Raw genomic sequence first — 20,803 nt, forward strand, 5'->3', positions numbered from 1 at the left:
CACATCCTGGCAAATGTCCACTCCCAGGATGATGACTATGGAGTAAGTGATACAAGGTTGGAGGAAACGCAGAAGATCAGAAGCAACCCCGTGTTAGCAGGCTGCCCTGAGACAGGTTGTCTGCTGAGGTTTCCCTGCCAACTCATTCCTGCGGCTTCCTGCTGATGTTCACGGCAAAGCACACAGCCCTCTGATGGATTCTGCACTTCCCACCACCCCCTTCACCCCATCACTTCCCCTGACCCTGCCAAAGTCTTCTAATCGATGGAAGTTTGCAGAGTCAGTTATTGTTGACTGGAACTAAGAAACTGAATTCAACCAGTTTATGGATGGGAGGAAGGTGGCAGTTGAAGCACGCAGACAATTTCACAGGCAACAGTGATCTCCATGTTAGAGAGGGTGGTGGGAAAAAGAGGAGCCGGTGATTGTAAACCTTCTAGCTCCCTGGACGGTGACATTCACCTTCACCGTGCCAGCCGTAACTTGAAAACTGACAGCTTCCACATGTACATGTTAAAAACTGACCTCGTTCTCCAAATATGTTGAATTTCCAACTGCTTGCTAGGTTTCTCGGGATGTCACCTTGGAGTCATCTCTCTCTCCTAAACTCCTGTATCCTCCTAGTGACACTTCTATCTACTCCCCACCTTGACTTTCTTCAACTGGTGTGTCTCAGGTCATTTTGGTCTCATCAATCGCCTAGCCTCTGCATGTCTGCCTCTTCCTCAAAGAGATCAACCTGTGAAAGCACAGCCTTGGGCCTGATCTGTTTCCATCTTTTCTCTCTTTTTCCATCATTTTCTTCTTCTCCTGAAACCACAAACACAGTTCTATTTGAAGCCAGACTTAATGAATTACTTTCCACTTCAATAATATTCATAGACTCTCCATGCCCTGCAGAAGTCACTGAATTTATTCATATATTTATTTATATGAATAAATATATTAAATATATTTTTATGAATAAATATGTTGTTCACATACGTATTTATAATAGAAACATTCTACCAAAAGGAATCTTGTGCAGAATCTCCCAATAGGAAGGAGGGGAGTAAATTAAGGCAGTCCAGTTGCACAGGAGAGATTCCAATCCTGATTGACATCCCCCGCCTCACTCTCAGAAGAACCCTGGTCCTCACAGTGGGATCGCAGGACACTGCAGCATGAATCTCTGACTATGTCCATAGACCAGCACCCAAGGCATTTGATCATCATCGAACTTCAGTGATTAATTCACACCCCTCAATCCTCCAGGACTCTTTTTTTCTCTCTGCACCTCAGTTTATAACCATTTCTTCACACTGAAACATGTCCCTTCCTCTCAACCTCCATCTCAAAGATGTATCTCCAAAATTGCCTCCAAGCTTTCAATATCCCAAATTGGAACTTTTTTTTCCCCCACTTCTTTATCCTCAACCACTTTTCTTTTGTCTAATAAAGCACTTACTTCATTATGTGATTTTTAAAAATGTCTTTCCTTTTGATATGCTGATAGATTTTAAACTTCTGTGTGATTGCAAATACAGCAGGTTCCCAATAAATGCTTGTGGAGAGAGTAAACAGTTTTCAAAAATACTTATTTAATAAAAAAAATTTCAAAGTTTTCTTTGCGTTTGTCTTTCACAAAATTAAAGGACAATTTACCCCAATGTTCATTTCTTTAACATTTGAATGTGTGAACGAATAACATTAAAAACACACTGAACTGATGCTATGGACCCAGGACAGACACTGAGTTCATTGTGTTTCACGTTGATGTAGAATATTATGATTAATTTTTTTTCTTTTCTGAGAGCTATGAATGTTTAAAGGTTTAAATATCCTACTTATGTAGCTTTTGTTGAGAGAAAAACCCATGGGGTTTAAGAGATTGCTTAAGATTTAAAGGGTAACGAGTAACGAGAACAATTCTTATGGTTGGATGAAAACTATCAAACATGACTGACTAAAACTCTCATATCAAACTCTAACTTCACCCAAAATTTGTAGATTTATTAATAGCTTTTATTTGGAGACAGAGTCTTGCTCTACTGTCCAGGCTGTAGTATAGTGGTGTGATCGTGGCTCACTGTAACCTTGACCTCCTGGGCTCAAGCAATCCCCCTGCCTCAGCCTCCTGAACAGCTGGGACTACAGGGGCATGCCAACATCCCCAGCTATCTTTTTGTATTTTTTATGGAGATGACATTTTACTATGTTGCCCAGGCTGGCCTTGAACTCTTGGGCCCCAGCAATCTCCCTACTTCAGTTTCCCAATGTGCTAGGATTATAGGCATGAGCCACCACGCCTCGCTTATTAATACATTTTTACCATAAATTCTTTATACTCTGAAATGTGTTCCAGTGCCACAAATTATAGTCATGCTATTGATTCCTTTGACAGGTAGAAATCTCAAATTTTACATACATTTATATCGGTTGACAATAAAGAAACAAAATGAATAAGCTGAGTGTACTTTTATTTTCTATGGAAAATGCCACCCATATAACTGGCATCTCTATAGCACCTCAATTCCTGTACTACAAAACCTATAGGCTATTTTTGGTCTATTCCCACTCTGTTTCTCCTAAATCACTTTCCTATTGATCCTCCACTCAGTTTCCATTGACCCTACTTTGCTAAACCTCCAGGAATTCTTAGACTGTACCGTATATCAACTCCTGATAATTTTGCTCATTTCCTTTTCCTGGGATGCCTGTTCACATGCTAGCTACTTCGGGAAATCCTACCCATAACGGAAACCCCAGCTGAAGGGCTGTACTTTCTATGAATTTTTCCTCAGTTACTGCTCCCTGGGAGCTTAAAATCACACTGAACAGACTGTATCAAGTATGTATAATATATAAGTCTAAGATATATTCGATATAAATTATAAATACATGTTATTCTCTCTCTCTCTCTTTCTGGAGCTGAATATTAACAGAAACTGAGGTCAGAAAAGTCAGTGCTATCATAGCCTGGGGCAATCACGACTGAGTGTGACCTGGTCTTGGAGGTTGGGAATGATTTAAATAATGTAATATGTAAGGATGAAGAAGAGGATTGAATATTGCATATGTTTGGTTGTTGGTAAGAAGAGAGCAAGACCATCAATAGAGAAGTTGTATTTTCTAGGTCACCTGCTGGGTAGAGTAGAAGTCTTGGCTAAACCAGGAAGAAGTCAAATGCCAGAATAGACCAAAAACAAGTTCTCAAATTGAGGCAGTAAATAACAGCCTATCAACCAAAAGAAGCCAGGACCAGGTGGATTCACAGCCAAATTCTACCAGAAGTACAAAGAGGAGTTGGTACCATTCCTTCTGAAACTATTCCAAATAATAAAAAAAGAGAGACTCCTCCCTAACTCATTTTATGAAGCCAGCATCATCCTGATATCAAAACCTGGCAGAGGCACAACAACAAAAAAGAAAATTTCAGGCCAATATCCCTGATGAACACCAATGTGAAAACCCTCAATAAAATACTGGCAAACCAAATCCAGCAGCATATTACAAAACTTATCCACTATGATCAAGTCAGATTCATCCCTGGGATGCAAGACTGGTTCAACATACACAAATCAATACACGTCATCCATCACATAAACAGAACCAATGACAAAAACCACATGATTGCAGAAAAGGCCTTTGATAAAATTCAACCCTTTTTCATGCTAAAAAAACTCTCCATAAACTAGGTATTGATGGAAGGTATCTCAAAATAATTAGCTAGTTATGACAAACCCACAGCCAATATCATGCTGAATGGGCAAATCTAGAAGCATTCCCTTTGAAAACTGGCAAAAGACAAGGATGCCCTCTCTCACAACTCCTATTCAACATAGTATTGGAAGTTCTGGCCAGGGTAATAAGGCAAGAGGAAGAAAGAAAGCGTATTCAAATAGGAAGAGAGGAAGTCAAATTGTCTCTGTTTGCAGATGACATGATTGTATATTTAGAAAACCCCATTTTCTCAGCTCAAAATCTCCTTAAGCTGATAAGCAAATTCAGCAAAGTCTCAGGATACAAAATCAATGTGTAAAAATCACAAGCATTCCTATACATCAATAACAGACAAACAGAGAGCCAAATCATGAGTGAACTCCCATTCAAAATTGCTACAAAGAGAATAAAATGCTTGGGAATATAACTTACAAGGGGTGTGAAGGACCTCTTCAAGGAGAACTACAAACCACTGCTCAAGAAAATAAGAGAAGACACAAACAAATGGAAAAACATTCCATGCTCATGAATAGGAAGAATCAGTATTGTGAAAATGGCCATACTGCCCAAAGTAATTTAGAGATTCAATACTATCCCGATCCAACTACCATTGACTTTCTTCACAGAATTAGAAAAAACTACTTTAAATTTCATATGGAACCAAAAAAGAGCCCGTATAGCCAAGACAATCCTAAGCAAAAAGAACTAAGCTGGAGGCATCATGCTACCTGACTTCAAACTATACTATAGGGCTACAGTGACCAAAACAGCATGGTACCGGTACCAAAACAGATGTATAGACCAAGGTGGAACAGAACAGAGGCCTCTGAAATAACACCATGTATCTACAACCATCTGATCTTTGACAAAACTGATAAAAACAAGCAATGGGGAAAGGATTCCCTATTTAATAAATGTTGTTGGGAAAACTGGCTAGCCATATGCAGAAAACCAAAACTGGATCCCTTCCTTAAACCTTATACAAAAATTAACTCAAGACGGATTAAAGACTTAAACATAAGACCTAAAACCATAAAAACCCTAGAAGAAAACCTAGGCAATACAATTTAGGACATAGGCATGGGCAAAGACTTCATGACTAAAACAGCAAAAAACAATGGCAACAAAAGCCAAAATTGCAAATGGGATCTATTTAAACTAAAGAGCTCCCGCACAGCAAAAGAAACTATCATCAGAGTGAACAGGCAACCTACAGAATGGGAGAAAATTTTTTCAATCTATCGATCTGACAAAGGGCTAATATCCAGAATCTACAAGGAATTTAAACAAATTTACAAGAAAAAAACAACCCCATCAGAAAGTGGGCAAAGGATATGAACAGACACTTCTTAAAAGAAGACATTTAGGCAGCCAACAAACGTAAGAAAAAAGTTCATCATCACTGGTCATTAGAGAAATGCAAATCCAAACCACAATGAGATACCATCAGTTAGAATGGTGATCACTAAAAAGTCAGGAAACAACAGATGCTGGAGAGGATGTGGAGAAATAGGAACACTTTTACCCCATCGATGGGAGCGTAAATTAGTTCAACCATTGCAGAAGACAGTGTGGCAATTCCTCAAGGATGTAGAACCAGAAATGCCATTTGACCCAGCAATCCCATTACTGGTTATATACCCAAAGGATTATAAATAATTCTAGTATAAAGACATATGCACATGTATGTTTATTGCAGCCCTGTTCACGATAGCAAGGACTTGGAACCAACCCAAATGCCCATCAATGATACAGTGGGTAAAGAAAATGTGGCACATATACACCACGGAATACTATGCAGCCATAAAAAGGGATGAGTTCATGTCCTTTGCAGGGACATGGATGAAGCTGTAAACCATCATTGTCAGCAAACTAATGGAACACAGGAATACAAAACCAAAAACCACATGTTCTCACTCATAAGTGGGAGTTGAACAATGAGAACACATGGACACAGGAAGGGGAACATCACACAGAGGGACCTGTTCAGGGAGTGCAGGGCTAGGGGAGGGACAGCATTAGGAGAAATACCTAATGTAGATGACAGGTTGATGGGTGCAGCAAACCACCATGGCACATGTATACCTATGTAACAAACCTGCATGTTCTGCACGTGTATCCCAGAACTTAACGTATAATGAAAAAAAAAAAAAAAAAAAAGAGAGAAAAAGAAAAGAAAAGAAAATAGTCTTGGTTAGGTACTGAAATATTTTGAAAAGTAAGTTACCAACGCTCAATGAATAATTTGTGGATAATATTTGAATGCACAGGTACGTGAGCATGTTGTTTTGAGAAAAACCTCACTTAAAATCAAAACTACGTATTTCAAACGAGTCAGGCAAAGTCTCTCTCTTGGGTATGTCAGTTTTCATTACCAGATCAAGAACCTAGGTAATTCAATGACTGTCCTATGATGAACAAGTTGCCTTCATCCATCACCTTATATTCACAGTGCTACAACTTTTCAATCCTTACAGCTATGACTAACAGTCTGCAAGTAAAACAACTTGACAAGTCCCTTGTGGGTACTTGTTAAATAGATCTACCCCACATGAAAATAAAAAAGACAGCAGCTTACACACATCCCATTTTAAAATTCTATTTTTGTCTATAGTCCAAATTAACAAAAATAAATTATTAAAAAGGCACAGTATCATCCAAGAAAGCCATATGCGTTTCCATGGTATGTAAACATTCAGGTAAAATTATTGATAGGATTAACTTATTCTATTGCAAATTTAGGGTAATTTAACAAAATATCAAACTGATTCAAGTTCAGTTTCACAAGAAAAAGACTTGATTATTTTAAGGGTTATCATTCTTATTGCAAATATTTTTAATATAGAACACAAAAATATGACAAATATTTACATAGTCTGTATGACATCCTTGAGTTTTACAAAATTATAAGTAGCCAGGAGTTATCATCTTTCTGACACTAAGAATCCTACAGACACATGTAGTTTATTTATTTTTCATTACTAGAGTTCTAATTACAAAAATAAAACTAATATAAATTCAAATAATACCAAAAACTGTAGAGTGAAAAATCAAAAGTCTCACTGCACCCTCGCTACAGCCAAGTTATCTCTGAAGAGGTGAGCATGAGAACTACAGTTTTAGGATGTCTATTTTCAGTCAATTTCTATGCAACACTGTGTGTACCTGCAATTACATATATCTATACAGTATATGCATATACACAACATGCATTGTTCTATCATTTCTTATTTTTTCCTTCAAAAAGAATGTATCAGGCTGGGCGTGGTGGCTCATACCTGTAATCCCAGCACTTTGGGAGGTCGAGGCAGGCAGATCACCTGAGGTCAGGAGTTCCAGACCAATCTGGCCAACATGGTGAAACCCTGTCTCTCCTAAAAAATACAAAAATTAGCTGGGTGTGGTGGTAGGCGCCTATAATCCCAGCTACTAGGGAGGCTGAGGCAGGAGAATCGCTTGAACCTGGGAGGTGGAGGTTGTACTGAGCCGAGATCCTGTCACTGCACTCCAGCAGGAAAGCAAAGTTATGATTTATTTGCATTCTTCTGATTCTTAGTCAGCACTGGAATTTTTTTTTTTTTTTTTTTTTTTTTTTTTGAGGCGGAGTCTCGCTCTGTCGCCCAGACTGGAGTGAGTGGCGCGATCTCGGCTCACTGCAAGCTCCGCCTCCCGGGTTCCCGCCATTCTCCTGCCTCAGCCTCCTGAGTAGCTGGGACTACAGGCGCCCGCCACCGCGCCCGGCTAATTTTTTGTATTTTTAGTAGAGACGGGGTTTCACCATGGTCTCGATCTCCTGACCTTGTGATCCACCCGCCTCGGCCTCCCAAAGTGCTAGGATTACAGGCATGAGCCACCGCGCCCGGCCTAGCACTGGAATATTTTTTAAAGTTTATTGGGTTAGGGTTATTGTAATAACTAATAACTAAAGTTATAAATACATGTAAATATATAATATACAACTATATAATACATAAATAATATATAATTATTAGCATTGTATATGTCTATATTTACATATATATAGAGAGAGAGATAAAATGTATCTGCATAGTTCTTTTCCTCATAGATCTGTTAGCTTATTAGTGTTGCTTTTCTCCTTTCTTCCAGTTGCAGAATATGATTATTTCATGTGTATATCACATGGAGAATGCAAGTATTTCTGGTTGTTTGACCCTTTCTTTTACATTTTTACATTTTTAATAGAATAATTTTTAGTTTGCATATAGCAAAATTGATCAATGTTTTTTCATTTGCTGTTTTTGGATTTCTCTAGAAGTTTTTCCAAGATTTAAAAACTAAGATTTTTCAAAAAAAAAGAAACAACAAAACCAAATGACAAAGAAAACATGATGCTCACAGGTATGGCCACTTCCCCTGTGACAAAGTCAGCAGAGCGCTGAGAGGAGAAAGAGGATCTCAAATACCAGTGACACCAGTTCATCCGGACAGCCACATCGGAGAAAAAGTGGATCTGGACGTGACGTCATTCCTTTCCACGCATTTTTTGGTGGATTGAAGTTATAAATTTAAAAGATAAACATAACTTTTTACTTTTAGGGGTGATGAACAAGCTATTGATCATGGTGATGGTTTCATAGATGTACGTATGTATCCCAAATCACATCAAATTGTTCACATTCAACATATGCAGTTTACTGCATTTCAGACATACCTCGATAAAGCTGTTAAAATGTTTAAAGTTTTTAGTGGAAAACAACAGAACATCTTCATTACTCTGAGTGGAGGCAAGCCTTCTGAAACATGCACAAATGACAACAGTGAAACATGGGACTATTTTAAAATTAAAAACTTCTGTTCATCAAGAAGATACCAATAAGAGAAGGAGAAGAACAACTCCAGAATAAAAGATTTATAATGCGTAGATCAAAGGAACTGTAGCTAAATATTTACACAACACCTATAATTCAGTAAGATAAAGGTATGTGACCCAATAGAAATGGGAGCAAAGAAACAGATGCTTTATAAGAGACGATACATCAATGTCCAATAAATATACAAAAATGTGCTCAGAACAACTGAAGGGGCAGCAAACAGTATAATGAAAAAAAATGCTGATATGTTCATGCAATAATATTAGAGGATGAGAAGCAGCGAAACACAGCTAAGTGCCGTAATATGCATGGACCCCACAAACTTAAGGTTCGAGGAAAGTTGCTGGACAAAGAGTACCTTCCCTGGATAATTTCATTTATTTACATAACCACTAGTGCCAGACAATTAAGGTTCAACCCTGGGAGGCAGCGACTGGAAGAGGCTGTGAAAGGGGAGTGTGGAGTCCTGGAAAAGTTCATTTAGTGACCTACATGGTCTTTAGCTGACAGAGACATGTTTACTGTGGGAAACGCACTGAGCTACAGACTTACACCTGTACAAATAAATAAATATATAGACATCTTTTAAAAATGGTTGTCTGAGAGATATTATATATTTTCACATAATTTTAAGTTTTGAATCTTTATATCTTGAATCAATGTGTAACTTATTTTGTACACATTTTTAAACATTTTAAAACCAAATCAGGTATCCAATTTGAGCAACATTATGTGTTAATAGGATATTCCTTTTCTACAAAATGGAATAATTTTATTATAAATTAAGTTTCTGTACAAAGATCTGTTACTAGAATCCCTATGCTATTGCACTAATATATTTATGTATTTCCATACCAATTCCACATTGTTTGGTTTATCATTAGTTTTTCATATGCGCTGATATAACATGGGACAGTCCTTCCTTATTATTCTTTTTTTTTTTTTTTTTTTTTTTTTTTTTTTTTTTGAGGCAGAGTCTGGCTCTGCCGCCCAGGCTGGAGTGAGCGGCGCCATCTCGGCTCACTGTAAGCTCCTCCTCCCGGGTTCCCGCCATTCTCCTGCCTCAGCCTCCCCAGTAGCTGGGACTACAGGCGCCGCCACCACGCTTGGCTAGTTTTTTGTATTTGTAGTAGAGACGGGGTTTCACCGTGTTAGCCAGGATGGTCTCGATCTCCTGACCTTGTTATCCGCCCGCCTCGGCCTCCCAAAGTGCTGGGATTACAGGCTTGAGCCACCGCGCCCGGCCCCTTATTATTCTTAAAAATATATTTCTTATCCATTTGGGGCATTTCTCTTCCAAATTAATTTTTAAATATTTGTAAATTGCTATTAAAATCCCAACTTATTTTAATAGATTTTATTGACTTTAAAACTTGTAGAAAATTTATACATTTAAATTCTGTTCTTCTCTTCTAAAACATAGGATGCATTCCCATTATTAAGGTATTCTTCATATGTATTTCATATGAATGCATATGTATATGAAGTTCATAACTGAATACAAAAGAATACCTATGACATTACGTTTTCATTTATATATTTAATTGTAAACATATATTTAATAAATTTCATATGAATTTTGTAATTAAATATATAACAATAAATGTTAAGGCATATACATATATATGCACATATGTACATATCTATGAATGCATATGTATATATGTATATATATATGTATGTATGTATATAGGCCTTTACATTTCTTGCTAGATATATTATTCCTGGATAATTTTTTGTGTTTTTCTTTTACCCTACATGTTTTTATTATATTTCTAATAAGTTATATCCTATGCAGAAATCTATTGACATGTAATCCTGAATGCAGCCACCTACTGAACTGATTATTGCTAAAAGTCAGCTATCTTCTCTTTATAATATTTATAATTCATATCATTTTCATATATTTTTGCATTTGTTAGGATCTTCTGAGCAATGGTACACAATAGTTCTAAAACCAAGGAGTTTATCCTGTTCTTGACTTTCAAGGGACTTTTTATAATAGTTTACCATTAACTATGGTGTTTTCTATAGGCAGATTCACTTATATGATGGTTATCTGTATATTTATGAAAGCAATATATTATTTTAGAGTTTATTGTTAAATATTTATTTCAGAGTTTACTTAAAGTTTAATGTAAAAAAATGAAAATGATGAGACATGTCTTTCCAGAAAAATTTAGGCATAACTATTGCTCACAGGTTTTCACTTCTTTCATCTGCTTGGATAAGAAACAGTTGGCCACAGAATTCATCTGTGGGGAAATGCTGGGGCTGGGTACCCATAGTCCATGTTGCAGATTCATATATGAGAGGAAAGAAAAAAGCACTAGGTAATTTCTGCCACTGCCTGTGATTGTCGTGAAATACAAGAGGAATTAAGAATGCACATTTTAGCAACTGTCTAAATTCTTACAGTCTTTCCTGCTGCAATAGTAATTTTTAGCTCACTTAAGATTGGGAAGTGGCAAAATGATGTCAATACAATGTCTAAATTACCTTGGTGCTTACACCATATTCCCTAGGCAAACAGAGTTGATATATTAGCATTATAACCAATAGAAGGAAAGAAAAATGCCTCAGCTCATCTGCACAAAAAAGGAGCCCTTTCGCATCTTTATTCAGAAACTTAGCAGAAAACACCTTCACCTGGGGGGCTCACCCCTGCGTTGCTTGGCCAGTGACTCATGTCCGGCTGCACTTCTTTCTGAGCCTGCTCCTGTGTCCCCACAGACCCCGAACTCGACCCCCACCTATTCCTGCCCAGAGTGCAGCATTTCCACTGGTTCCAGCTGGTTCACACACTTCCCACACTTCCTGAGAGGGCTCCAGCCGCTCTGGGCTGTCCACCTGCACTTGGTGGTCTCTGCCAACTTGCCAGTTCCTGTGTGGGTTCGTGCTTTGGTGACAAAATTCAAAGATTTTGAGTGAACTGCAGCTAAGCAGAAAGATACCATAAACCCTGTTATTTTGGGTGCTCATTTTAAAGAAGTCAAGGTGTTTAACGAATGTATGTATTATGTTTGAAAGGAAATACTTTTGTCTATGAAAAGTACTGAAGATGTGAAAGACGTACTTTTGCTTTTTCCATAGAATTAATGTTTTTTGGAATACTGTTTTCCATAGAAACAATGTTTTTTGGAATACTGTTTTCCATAGAAACAATGTTTCTTAGAACCTTTTTTCATAGAAACAAGGTTTCTTGGAATGCTATTTTCCATAGAAACAATGTTATCATGGGGTTATATTCATGGCCAAAGGCAAAACACCCCAAGTTTCTTTAACAAATGATTACAAGGAACATATTTACCCACTGTTATTATAACTACACACTGCATAGTATCAAGTGGAGAAACACAATAACACAAAATAATCAGGAACGTTATTTGTCTTGAGATTCCCAAGAGAAGATTTGTGTAGGGCAAGAGGAGTGGCTGTTACCATAAAAAGCCGCCAAAGGTCTCCTGAGAGCCTCTGTGCTCAGAATGAGAACTCCCAGGAGAAGGCTCCGCTACAGATTCAGTGCAAGGGAACTAAGACACGCAGTGTAGACTGAGAGGAAGTGTGACACCTGGACGTATGTCAGGGGAAAATCAGGTCTGACATCCTAGGATATGTGTGGCAACTCTATTGCACCCATGCCAGTTTCAATAAATACCGTATGTAAAACACATGTGCAGAACGCAGCTCTCTCTGATCGTTTGAGGATAAAGTTGAAGGACAGTTGTTCTATCTAGTAGATACAACTTCAAGTGATCAGGAACGATACGATGACGGCATACAACTTTTCAGAGGGAAGTCACGCCAGTCATATGGTACAACCCCCTGAAATATACACACCACTGAGCTACTTAGACATGTGCGCTGTCTCTGCACACCCTCCTGGTGCATTGCCTCACTGAGCTCCACCTACCGTCACAGCTGGGCAAGGCGTGGTTCCACTGATGGTTCCTCTCACAGACGAGGGGCTCGTCGTCACTTAGTGTGTACCCCGGGTCACAGCTGAACGTTACTGTGGATCTGATGCCAAAGTCGCTGCCATGGCGATGGCCATTCACAGGGATGCCCGGGTCCAGACAGGAGTCTGACTCTAACGTCACACCTGGATGCACAGAACGAATGCAGTCGATGAGGACTGAAAACAATAGAGACCACGCCATCGACTACGAAATAGTCTCAGAAATAATCAGACCTGAAACATTGTGCAAGTGAATCCAACAATAAAGGGACATAAAAGCCAATGCATTTTCAAACATTTGACCTTGTTTTTTAAAAGGGAGATTTCTATTGTTATGCTGTTTACCAGATGTTATCTACATATAACAACCTTGAATAATTAACTAACCTCTCTGAATTTTACTTTTCTTCTTGGAAAATCAATGAATTGCACTAAATAAAGTCTAAGTTTTTCCTGTTCTCTATTTTCACTGCTTTCTCTGTCTCATATATATGAATTAAATACAGAAATATATATGTCTATATTTACATATTCCAGTTAGATTTTGGCAGTTTAACTTTCAAATATATGCATACATACACCCAAACATATACACATATAATGCAATTAAAAACTGTGCTAGTGTTATTTTTCTAAGGTTACATTCCATAAATCCATGCAATTTTCAAATTTTAATTTAAGTCAGCTGCTTTCAAGATAGCTACTATTAGCCTTTGCTAAATGATGTGAAAAATTAATGTGCATGAAGTAATTATGATCATGTCATTATGAGAGTTTCTTTTCTTCTCTCACATTTCTCATTTCTCTTTCTTTTTAGAAAAACATATATTTTAAGAGCTAAGGAAAATGAGAATAAGGGAAAAACACATCATTGTAATGTTTACATATGCGAAGAAATAAAAAGTCCTTGTTATGGCTGTGTCACCTCTCAGTAAGTGTGAGAACATTAGAATTAATGTCTGAACTGTGAATTAAAAATCTTAAAATAGTTTCAATTTAAAGACTGTTTAGTCTCTAAAAGTGATCTTTGGGATATTGTTTCTGATCATTGCATATACTTTTTTTCCCAAAATTTGAGTGCTATAACTTGGGTCTGACCCCAATAACTTTTTCTTAAATTGTTATTCTAACAAATTTTCTAAACACTAACACATGTCTATTATCCTAAACAACAGGATGTAACTGTCCTGGCTGATGTGCAGCATGGCGGGAAAGCCTTCTTCCAACCTTGGAGGCGCTTCTATTCTGCCAGAGGCAACATGGATATCATTTGGCTAGAAATATATTACCCACCCCCTGCTGCTCCTCCCTCCCTCTCTCTACATACACACCGCACACATGTACACACACACACACACACACATTCACTTTCAGAGGCATTATGACTTCTTCCATGACACCCCCACAAACTTTATGCATTACTGACTCTGAACGCACACATAGTACCCAATGCTGGGTGAATGATTTTTTTGTTGTTGTTGTTTGTTTACTTTTACTTTAAGTTCAGGGGTACACGGGCAGGTTTGTTACATTGGTAAACTTTTGTCACGGGGATTTGCTATACAGATTATTTCCTCACCCAAGTATTAAGCCTAGTGTCCATTAGTTGTTTTTCCTGATCCTCTCCCTCCTCCCACCCTCCACCCCCTGAAAGGCCCCAGTGTGTGTTGTTCTCTTTATGTGTCCATGTGTTTTCATCATTTAGCTCCCACTTATAAGTGAGAACATGTGGCATTTGGTTTTCTGTTGCTGCATTAGTTTGCTAAGGATAATGACCTCCAGCTCCTAGCATTAAGATCAAAATCAAGACAAGAATTCCCTCAAAAGAAGAAGCTCTGCTGAAGAAGTGCATTAATCTCTAGGTTTCTGGGGGAAAAAAAAAGTTAACTAAACAATTTCATGTTTTCAAAAGGCTTTCTATGGTCACTAAACAACAGTGTATGCACCATTGCAGCAAAACAGTAATAGAAATTATTATCTTAGAATAAGTGAGAATGGTTTCAATAATGAAATTTATAAACCATAAACAAAACTTTTCCCACACAAAATTTACAGTGAAAAGAGAAAAACTGTGGTAGAAATAAAAACATAGAATTTAAATGTTGAATTATTTACATTTAAAACTGAATAAACTTTTAAGGTCACAATTGATGCTTAGTTCTGATATTATGCCATTATATTTTCATTCTTTTTAAATAATAATGGGCACCAATAGTGAGTTTTCGAATATGCAGGCATTGTTCTCTTTTGCATGACAAATTGTTTGAATGGAGAGTCCAGGAGAGGAGGACTGTTGAGTGGTAGAATTATGACACTACATTTGATCTCCAGTTCAACTGAAACTGGCCACGTAGAAGAATCCCGAAACAAGAAAATGGTGGGAAAGAACATCTAGAATTTGGCTGGGCGCAGTGGCTCATGCCTGTAATCCCAGCACTTTGGGAGGCCGAGGCGGGTGGATCACCTGAGGTCAGGAGTTCGAGACCAGCCTGGCCAACAGGGTGAAACCCCCATCTCTACTAAAAATACAAAAATTAGCCAGGTGTGGTGGTGCATGCCTGTAATCCCAGATACTCGGTGGCGGCGGCGCGGGGAAGAACTTATAGAATTTCACAGCATGTGATTTCTCTCCAATGGGACAAGATATTTATAATATACTAAGATCAGTCTGTGGACACAGGTAGCCAATTTACCTTGTGGGAAAGGCAGGACAAAGTCCTTCTGAGTATTTTGGAGCATTTTCTTTCCCTTCCTGTTTCCTGCCTGACAGCACAAAGAGAAATATGGACCACTGGACTCTGTTGAAACGACGTCTATATTCAGAGTCTGTTCCCACTCCTTCTTACTTGAACCTTAAAGCAACTATGAATTTTTGACACAAATAGATATAAACAGTATTTTTTTTCAATTGGCCTTTGCAACATAAGTGACTGAATACATTTGCTACCTAATGAATAAAAGGAGTTGATTACTTCGCCGTGTGCAGCTCATACGGAGGTACATTTGATAGGAGCAGGGTTCTCCCGGAATCATCAGTCTTTATAAAAGTTCTAGTCCAAGGTAGGAATGAACATTCCCTGAGCACATTTCATATGCCAAGCTTAGAGATGTCACTTCTCATAGCCTCCAAAAGGTTTTAAAATAGAGGTTGAAAAGTCACAGTCAATAAAGTCACTGAGCCAAGAAATTAAGCAAACTGGTCATGTTACATTATTTACTGATATTGAAAACTGAGCCTTTGCCTGCTTTTCTCCTTTCTCTCTTTCTCATGTATGCGTGCATGTGTGTGCTTGTGGGTGTTAGCACGCATGTGCTTGTTATATATACCCTTGTATTGCGTCCGGTACCATTACAATCTGACCACTTTCCTTTCCTTTTCTGATCATATAAAAAGTCCCTGAATCTCAGCAAACCAATTGGTATGGTGTGCATGCACATACAAACCACTAAATATACTTCTTTATCACAATGTTTCTTCCATTAATAATACGATATATGAATCAGAGAGTAGAGTATGTACATTTACATGTGATGAATCTTTCTTCTGCCTTCAGAGATTATCAACAAGACATTTTTGACAGCATTTTCAAAAAAAGCTCTCAAATTAAATGGAAAACCTCCATACTCTTGAGAATTCCATTTATTTTCCAATTTCTTACAAAACTATGACTATCTCAAAGTGGTGATTCAAAGATCAACAAACAAGCAGATGATCATTCTGGAGCGAGAACGCAATCACTATTACATATAGACACTGTGCCACATTCCTCGTAAAGAACGGCTAGACTGTTGCTGGACACTAACATATGAGATGATTCCTAAGACTGCGTGTGCGAAGCAGAACTACAATTCACGGTATGCTTTTAGAAAAGCCTCAAAAAAATGACTTCAACATTTCCATCACACAGTTCAGAAAGGCCTTCTGGAGTGAATGCTGTTTACAGTAGCTCACATTGCCTTGTGGCACTGCTGCAAATATAAGGCAGCCTCGAGTACCTGGAGCTGTAATTTCTGCAACACATTTTGTCTGTAGAGAGCTTGGCCATGGGCCTCTTTGCGCATGAAGAAGTGTCATTAATAACTTCACAAAGCAAGGAGTGTTTACAATGTGAAATATTTATGATGAATCACAAAAGAGATGAACAATATTCTTGTTTTTAAGAGGAATAAAGAGTTTGATATAAATCATTCCTGGGTCACAGGCAACCCACTTTTAAAGAGTGTGTTGGATGAGTGAGTGTAATCATGTTCTAGTGCCTGCATCTTGGCTTCAGAACCTATTTTGTCGAAGGGTGCTAGACGGCATTACGTGGATGAAGGGGTTGGTAGCATTTGCCTCTTCCAGGCTTGCCACTTTTTCTCTGTCTCTGTTTTTCTTGCTGGATTCATTGGTTCTTTTATCCCTTCGTGACCTCTGCTGGCCTTGGGCCTTTCCCTCCTGCCTGCCTGCGGGTTCTCTCTCTCCCTAGAGGCCAGGATCTGCATCTGCCTTCACCTCATTCAGAATCACCTTGAGGACTTGATTAAAAGCTCAGGATGCTGATTTTCATCACAAGCTCCCTGAATCACAATATTTGGAATCTGGGCTTGGGGCTCTACAATTTACTAAGCTCCCAGGGATGTGTTAGCAAAATACGATGTTTGAAGAAATCTGCCCCTTCGGCGCTGGGTAAATGGGGACACCCTCTGAGTGGGTGGCGAGCCTTTGAAAGCACTCAGATCTCTACACCACCCACAGAAATAGCAACCGGAACATGTGAGCTGCTGCTCAGGCATCAGTTTTATTTTAAAGCCCTGCAGGTAACTGTTAGGTGCAGCGCTGGTGATAAGCACTCATAAAATCCCAGGCCTTTCCTGACTCATTTTCTTACAACAAGCAAACAAAAAGCCATGTCCTGCACCTCATTCACTTCTGTATACTTCCATATGTCTCTTCAAATACACAGCGACTGATACATAAATAAGAAGCGATCCCAAGTCAAGGTTCAGCATCACATTCCTCTGAGGTCCTGTTTCTCCCTTAAGTCAGGGGAATAGATGGCAAACCTTCGAGAGCCTTCAGGAAGCTCACCATACGCAAGTCTGGATGTGTGCTTAGAGCAGTGAGCCTTTTGAGTCACGGTGCTGGAAAGTTCCACACCTGACAATTTCCTGTCTTCACTCGCTAGGTGAGGCCTCCAGTCACTTCTGTGACCACAGAGCTACCGCCCGAGATTTCCAACAAGGTGGGAAGGAGAAGGAATGCTAGACTCTGCAGCAAGTCAGAACTTTACGACTCTCACACAATTATCACTGTACTAAACAGGCATCATCTTGGTGACAGTTTTCTTCTTCTTTTTAGTGATGCAGAGAAAGAAAAATGGCAAAGAGCATTACTCTCTGAGGGGTACTCCAGGTGATGGAAGGATGCCTTATGAGGCCTGCACCCTACTTTTAAACACAGGACAAATGAAAAGAATTCCAAAACATAGGGTAGTCATTCTTTTAAGATTATAAAAATCGTTGTCAGGACTATTTACATATTAAATTATTATATTATAGTATAATATAATGTGTATTCTATATTTTATATTAATAAAATGTTATTATTATTATATTAGTGAGGATGACAAGCTAAATAGAAGTTTGTGAATAGGCTTTTTATCATTCCCTGATTTTCCAGAAAGAGAAATAAGAAGAAGCCATTTATTTAAATGACTTGGATAAACAAATTAAATGAATTTCTGCTGCCTTCATTTAGCCTTTGGAACACTTTCTCTCAAACGGAACTAGAAAAAGCAAAGTCATCTACAGCTACACAAATAGAGATGAAAAGAAAGGAAAACTGTCCTAATATTTGTCAATGCCTGAAAATAATTATTTCTCTGAAGTTTCATGCACTATATATCTAAGAACCAAGAAATTCTGGTTTAGAAAAAGTTGGGGGGAGGGTGTGAGGATGAGAAAATACAAGGCTTATTAGGAGTCTTACAAATTCAGATCACTGCTATGTTTACACATATTGTTACTCCAAAGAAAAGTGGCAACTTGAATGGATATTTTAAAGAAACAAAATGTAAAATTTTCTGGTGCTTAAATTTTACTTTAAGTTTCAAAATATGTTACTTTGGAGCAAATGTTGTATATCTATATATGTGAAGAGGAATAACTCTGAGTTAAATTTGAAATTCATCATTGAGTCATTAATAAGCAATTTTCCTTCTATCGGAATATTTTTATCTGAAAGCATACATAATCTTAAGATATACATGCATATGCAGGTTTGTGTATAATTATATGAGTATGTAAAACAGATAAATGTGCATAAAGGTTTATTAATTTAAATGTGCTGGAGCAGGGCTCAGGGAGAGGTTAACAAGAGTAACAGGAGGCGATGTGGGGAATGGAAGGCAAGAAAAAGAATAAAAGGAGATTGGAAACCCAGCGTAGTAGATATGATTCTATGCATGCATTTGTAAAATCATGTGTGTGGGTATATGTACATTTTAAAAACATCTTTACAACTAATAGTGCCTATTTTGAGATAAAGTTCTGAAAAAGAACAACCATAAAACTTGGGCGAAATAAAGGTTTGATTCCTTCCGGTCCAATAGTAATTACACTCAGTCTCCCTTTTTCCATGCTACTCTTTGAGGGAAGTGTTTTCAGACAGAGAAAAGAATAACAGCTGCTTTGCTTTCTTTTGCATTAATTGGCTAATGTTAAAAATGTATTCCTGGGGGGGATTCCCGTCAGCTAGATTTCAGAAGTATATTTGCATAAATATTATCATAAAATAATACAATTACTTAATCTCATCATTTCAGAAGCTAAAACTTTGACTTCAAGAAACAAAAAAGGGATGGAATACTTGCCATTTGGAAGTTTGAACTGTCTTGAAAATACATTCCATTATAATATTTTGACATTTGTTTTAAAATATGTTTAATAATTGTTTTAAAGTATTATTCATACTTGTTGAAACATTGTTAACAATTGTTTGGAATTTGGTAAGGTTTAGCGGGTTTTAATTCCTTCTCCTCTCTTCATTACCTGACTTGCACCCTGTGAAACATGTCTATCTGTACTCACAGATTTGGTACCACAAATTCACCTAATTCTGTTTTTCTAGCAAGGATCCTTTTCTCCATTGCCCAGGTTAACATAATTTTAGTAATAAATCCGATAAGATTTTGGTCAGAAAGTATATTTTCTAATAATAGAAGTATATTATTACTTCATGCTGAAGATGAACCCATTTCATTGTCTTTATTATTTTACTTTATCCTAGGCGATGGATACGTATTTTTGAGAGTTAAAAGGCAATAACTCCAAGATGCTCTCTTATGAATAAGAGAAGCTTCTTACAATTGCATAGTATGGTTTTGCCAGAGTCAAGCATGATTAGTAAACCAACACAGTCATCTGCAGGCTGGAAATAAGAACTCAGATTTTCAGTTTTCCCATGCCTGCTGCCCGGCCAGGCTGTCAAGGGAAGGTGCAACTCACTCTCATAGTGGATGAGGAAGCCGATGCTGGAGCGGCTGTTGTCAGTGGTGAAGAGCAGGTACATGAAATTCCCAGTGCTGATGAGAAACTGGGGTGCCTGGGTGCCGTGGTACTCGCCGATCAGCGGGGATGAACTGGCTGGCCCGTCTCTGACCTCCAAGGTGTCATAATTGACCTCTGTCTGAAATCTGCAAATATGTACATCCCATTAGAAAAGAAAGGCAGAGCTGCCTGCTTATAGACATGCTCCTGACATCCTCATTCCTTAATCAGAAACCCTTGTACGTTAATATAAAGAAAATAGTTGAAATTACATATGCTTAAAACTTCGGGACATATATAAGGATAGTACGCTCTTTTCTTGATGAGACGGCACAGCTTAAATCCCTTTCTCTTCTTATCTGATATTCTGTCTTACAACATAACAAATGCAAGAGGAGGTTTTCATTCAGCTTAAACGAAAATACCAAGAACCAGATTAGTTTTCATAGATGACTGACAGATACATAGACAAATAGATAGATAGATAGATAGATAGATAGATAGATAGATAGATAGATAGATAGATAAACAGATAGATAGATAAACAGATAGATAGATAGATAGATAGATAGATAGATAGATAGATAGATAGATAGACAGATTATTCTCAAATAGTAAAAACTCAATTACATATTTTATTTTTATTTTTATTTATATTTTTTTTGAGACGGAGTCTTGCTCTGTCGCCCAGGCTGGAGTGCAGTGGCCGGATCTCAGCTCACTGCAAGCTCCGCCTCCCAGGTTCACGCCATTCTCCTGCCTCAGCCTCCAGAGTAGCTGG

General features: G+C 38.0%; 1 protein-coding gene across 1 annotated transcript in view; it reads right to left on the reverse strand.

Annotated features, from left to right (window-relative positions):
• The window catches only part of CSMD1 (CUB and Sushi multiple domains 1), a 2,044,058-nt gene that overhangs the window by 405,611 nt on the left and 1,617,644 nt on the right, over positions 1–20,803 (reverse strand). Inside the window, exons 17-18 of the mRNA XM_030937494.1 lie at positions 19,981–20,168; positions 12,448–12,636 (exon numbers count right to left, since the gene is read on the reverse strand). Of these exons, the coding sequence (XP_030793354.1) occupies positions 12,448–12,636; positions 19,981–20,168 (377 nt within the window). The remainder of the gene's footprint in view (positions 1–12,447; positions 12,637–19,980; positions 20,169–20,803) is intronic.

Source organism: Rhinopithecus roxellana, chromosome 9 (assembly GCF_007565055.1).
Source record: "Rhinopithecus roxellana isolate Shanxi Qingling chromosome 9, ASM756505v1, whole genome shotgun sequence".
Lineage (NCBI taxonomy): Eukaryota > Metazoa > Chordata > Mammalia > Primates > Cercopithecidae > Rhinopithecus > Rhinopithecus roxellana.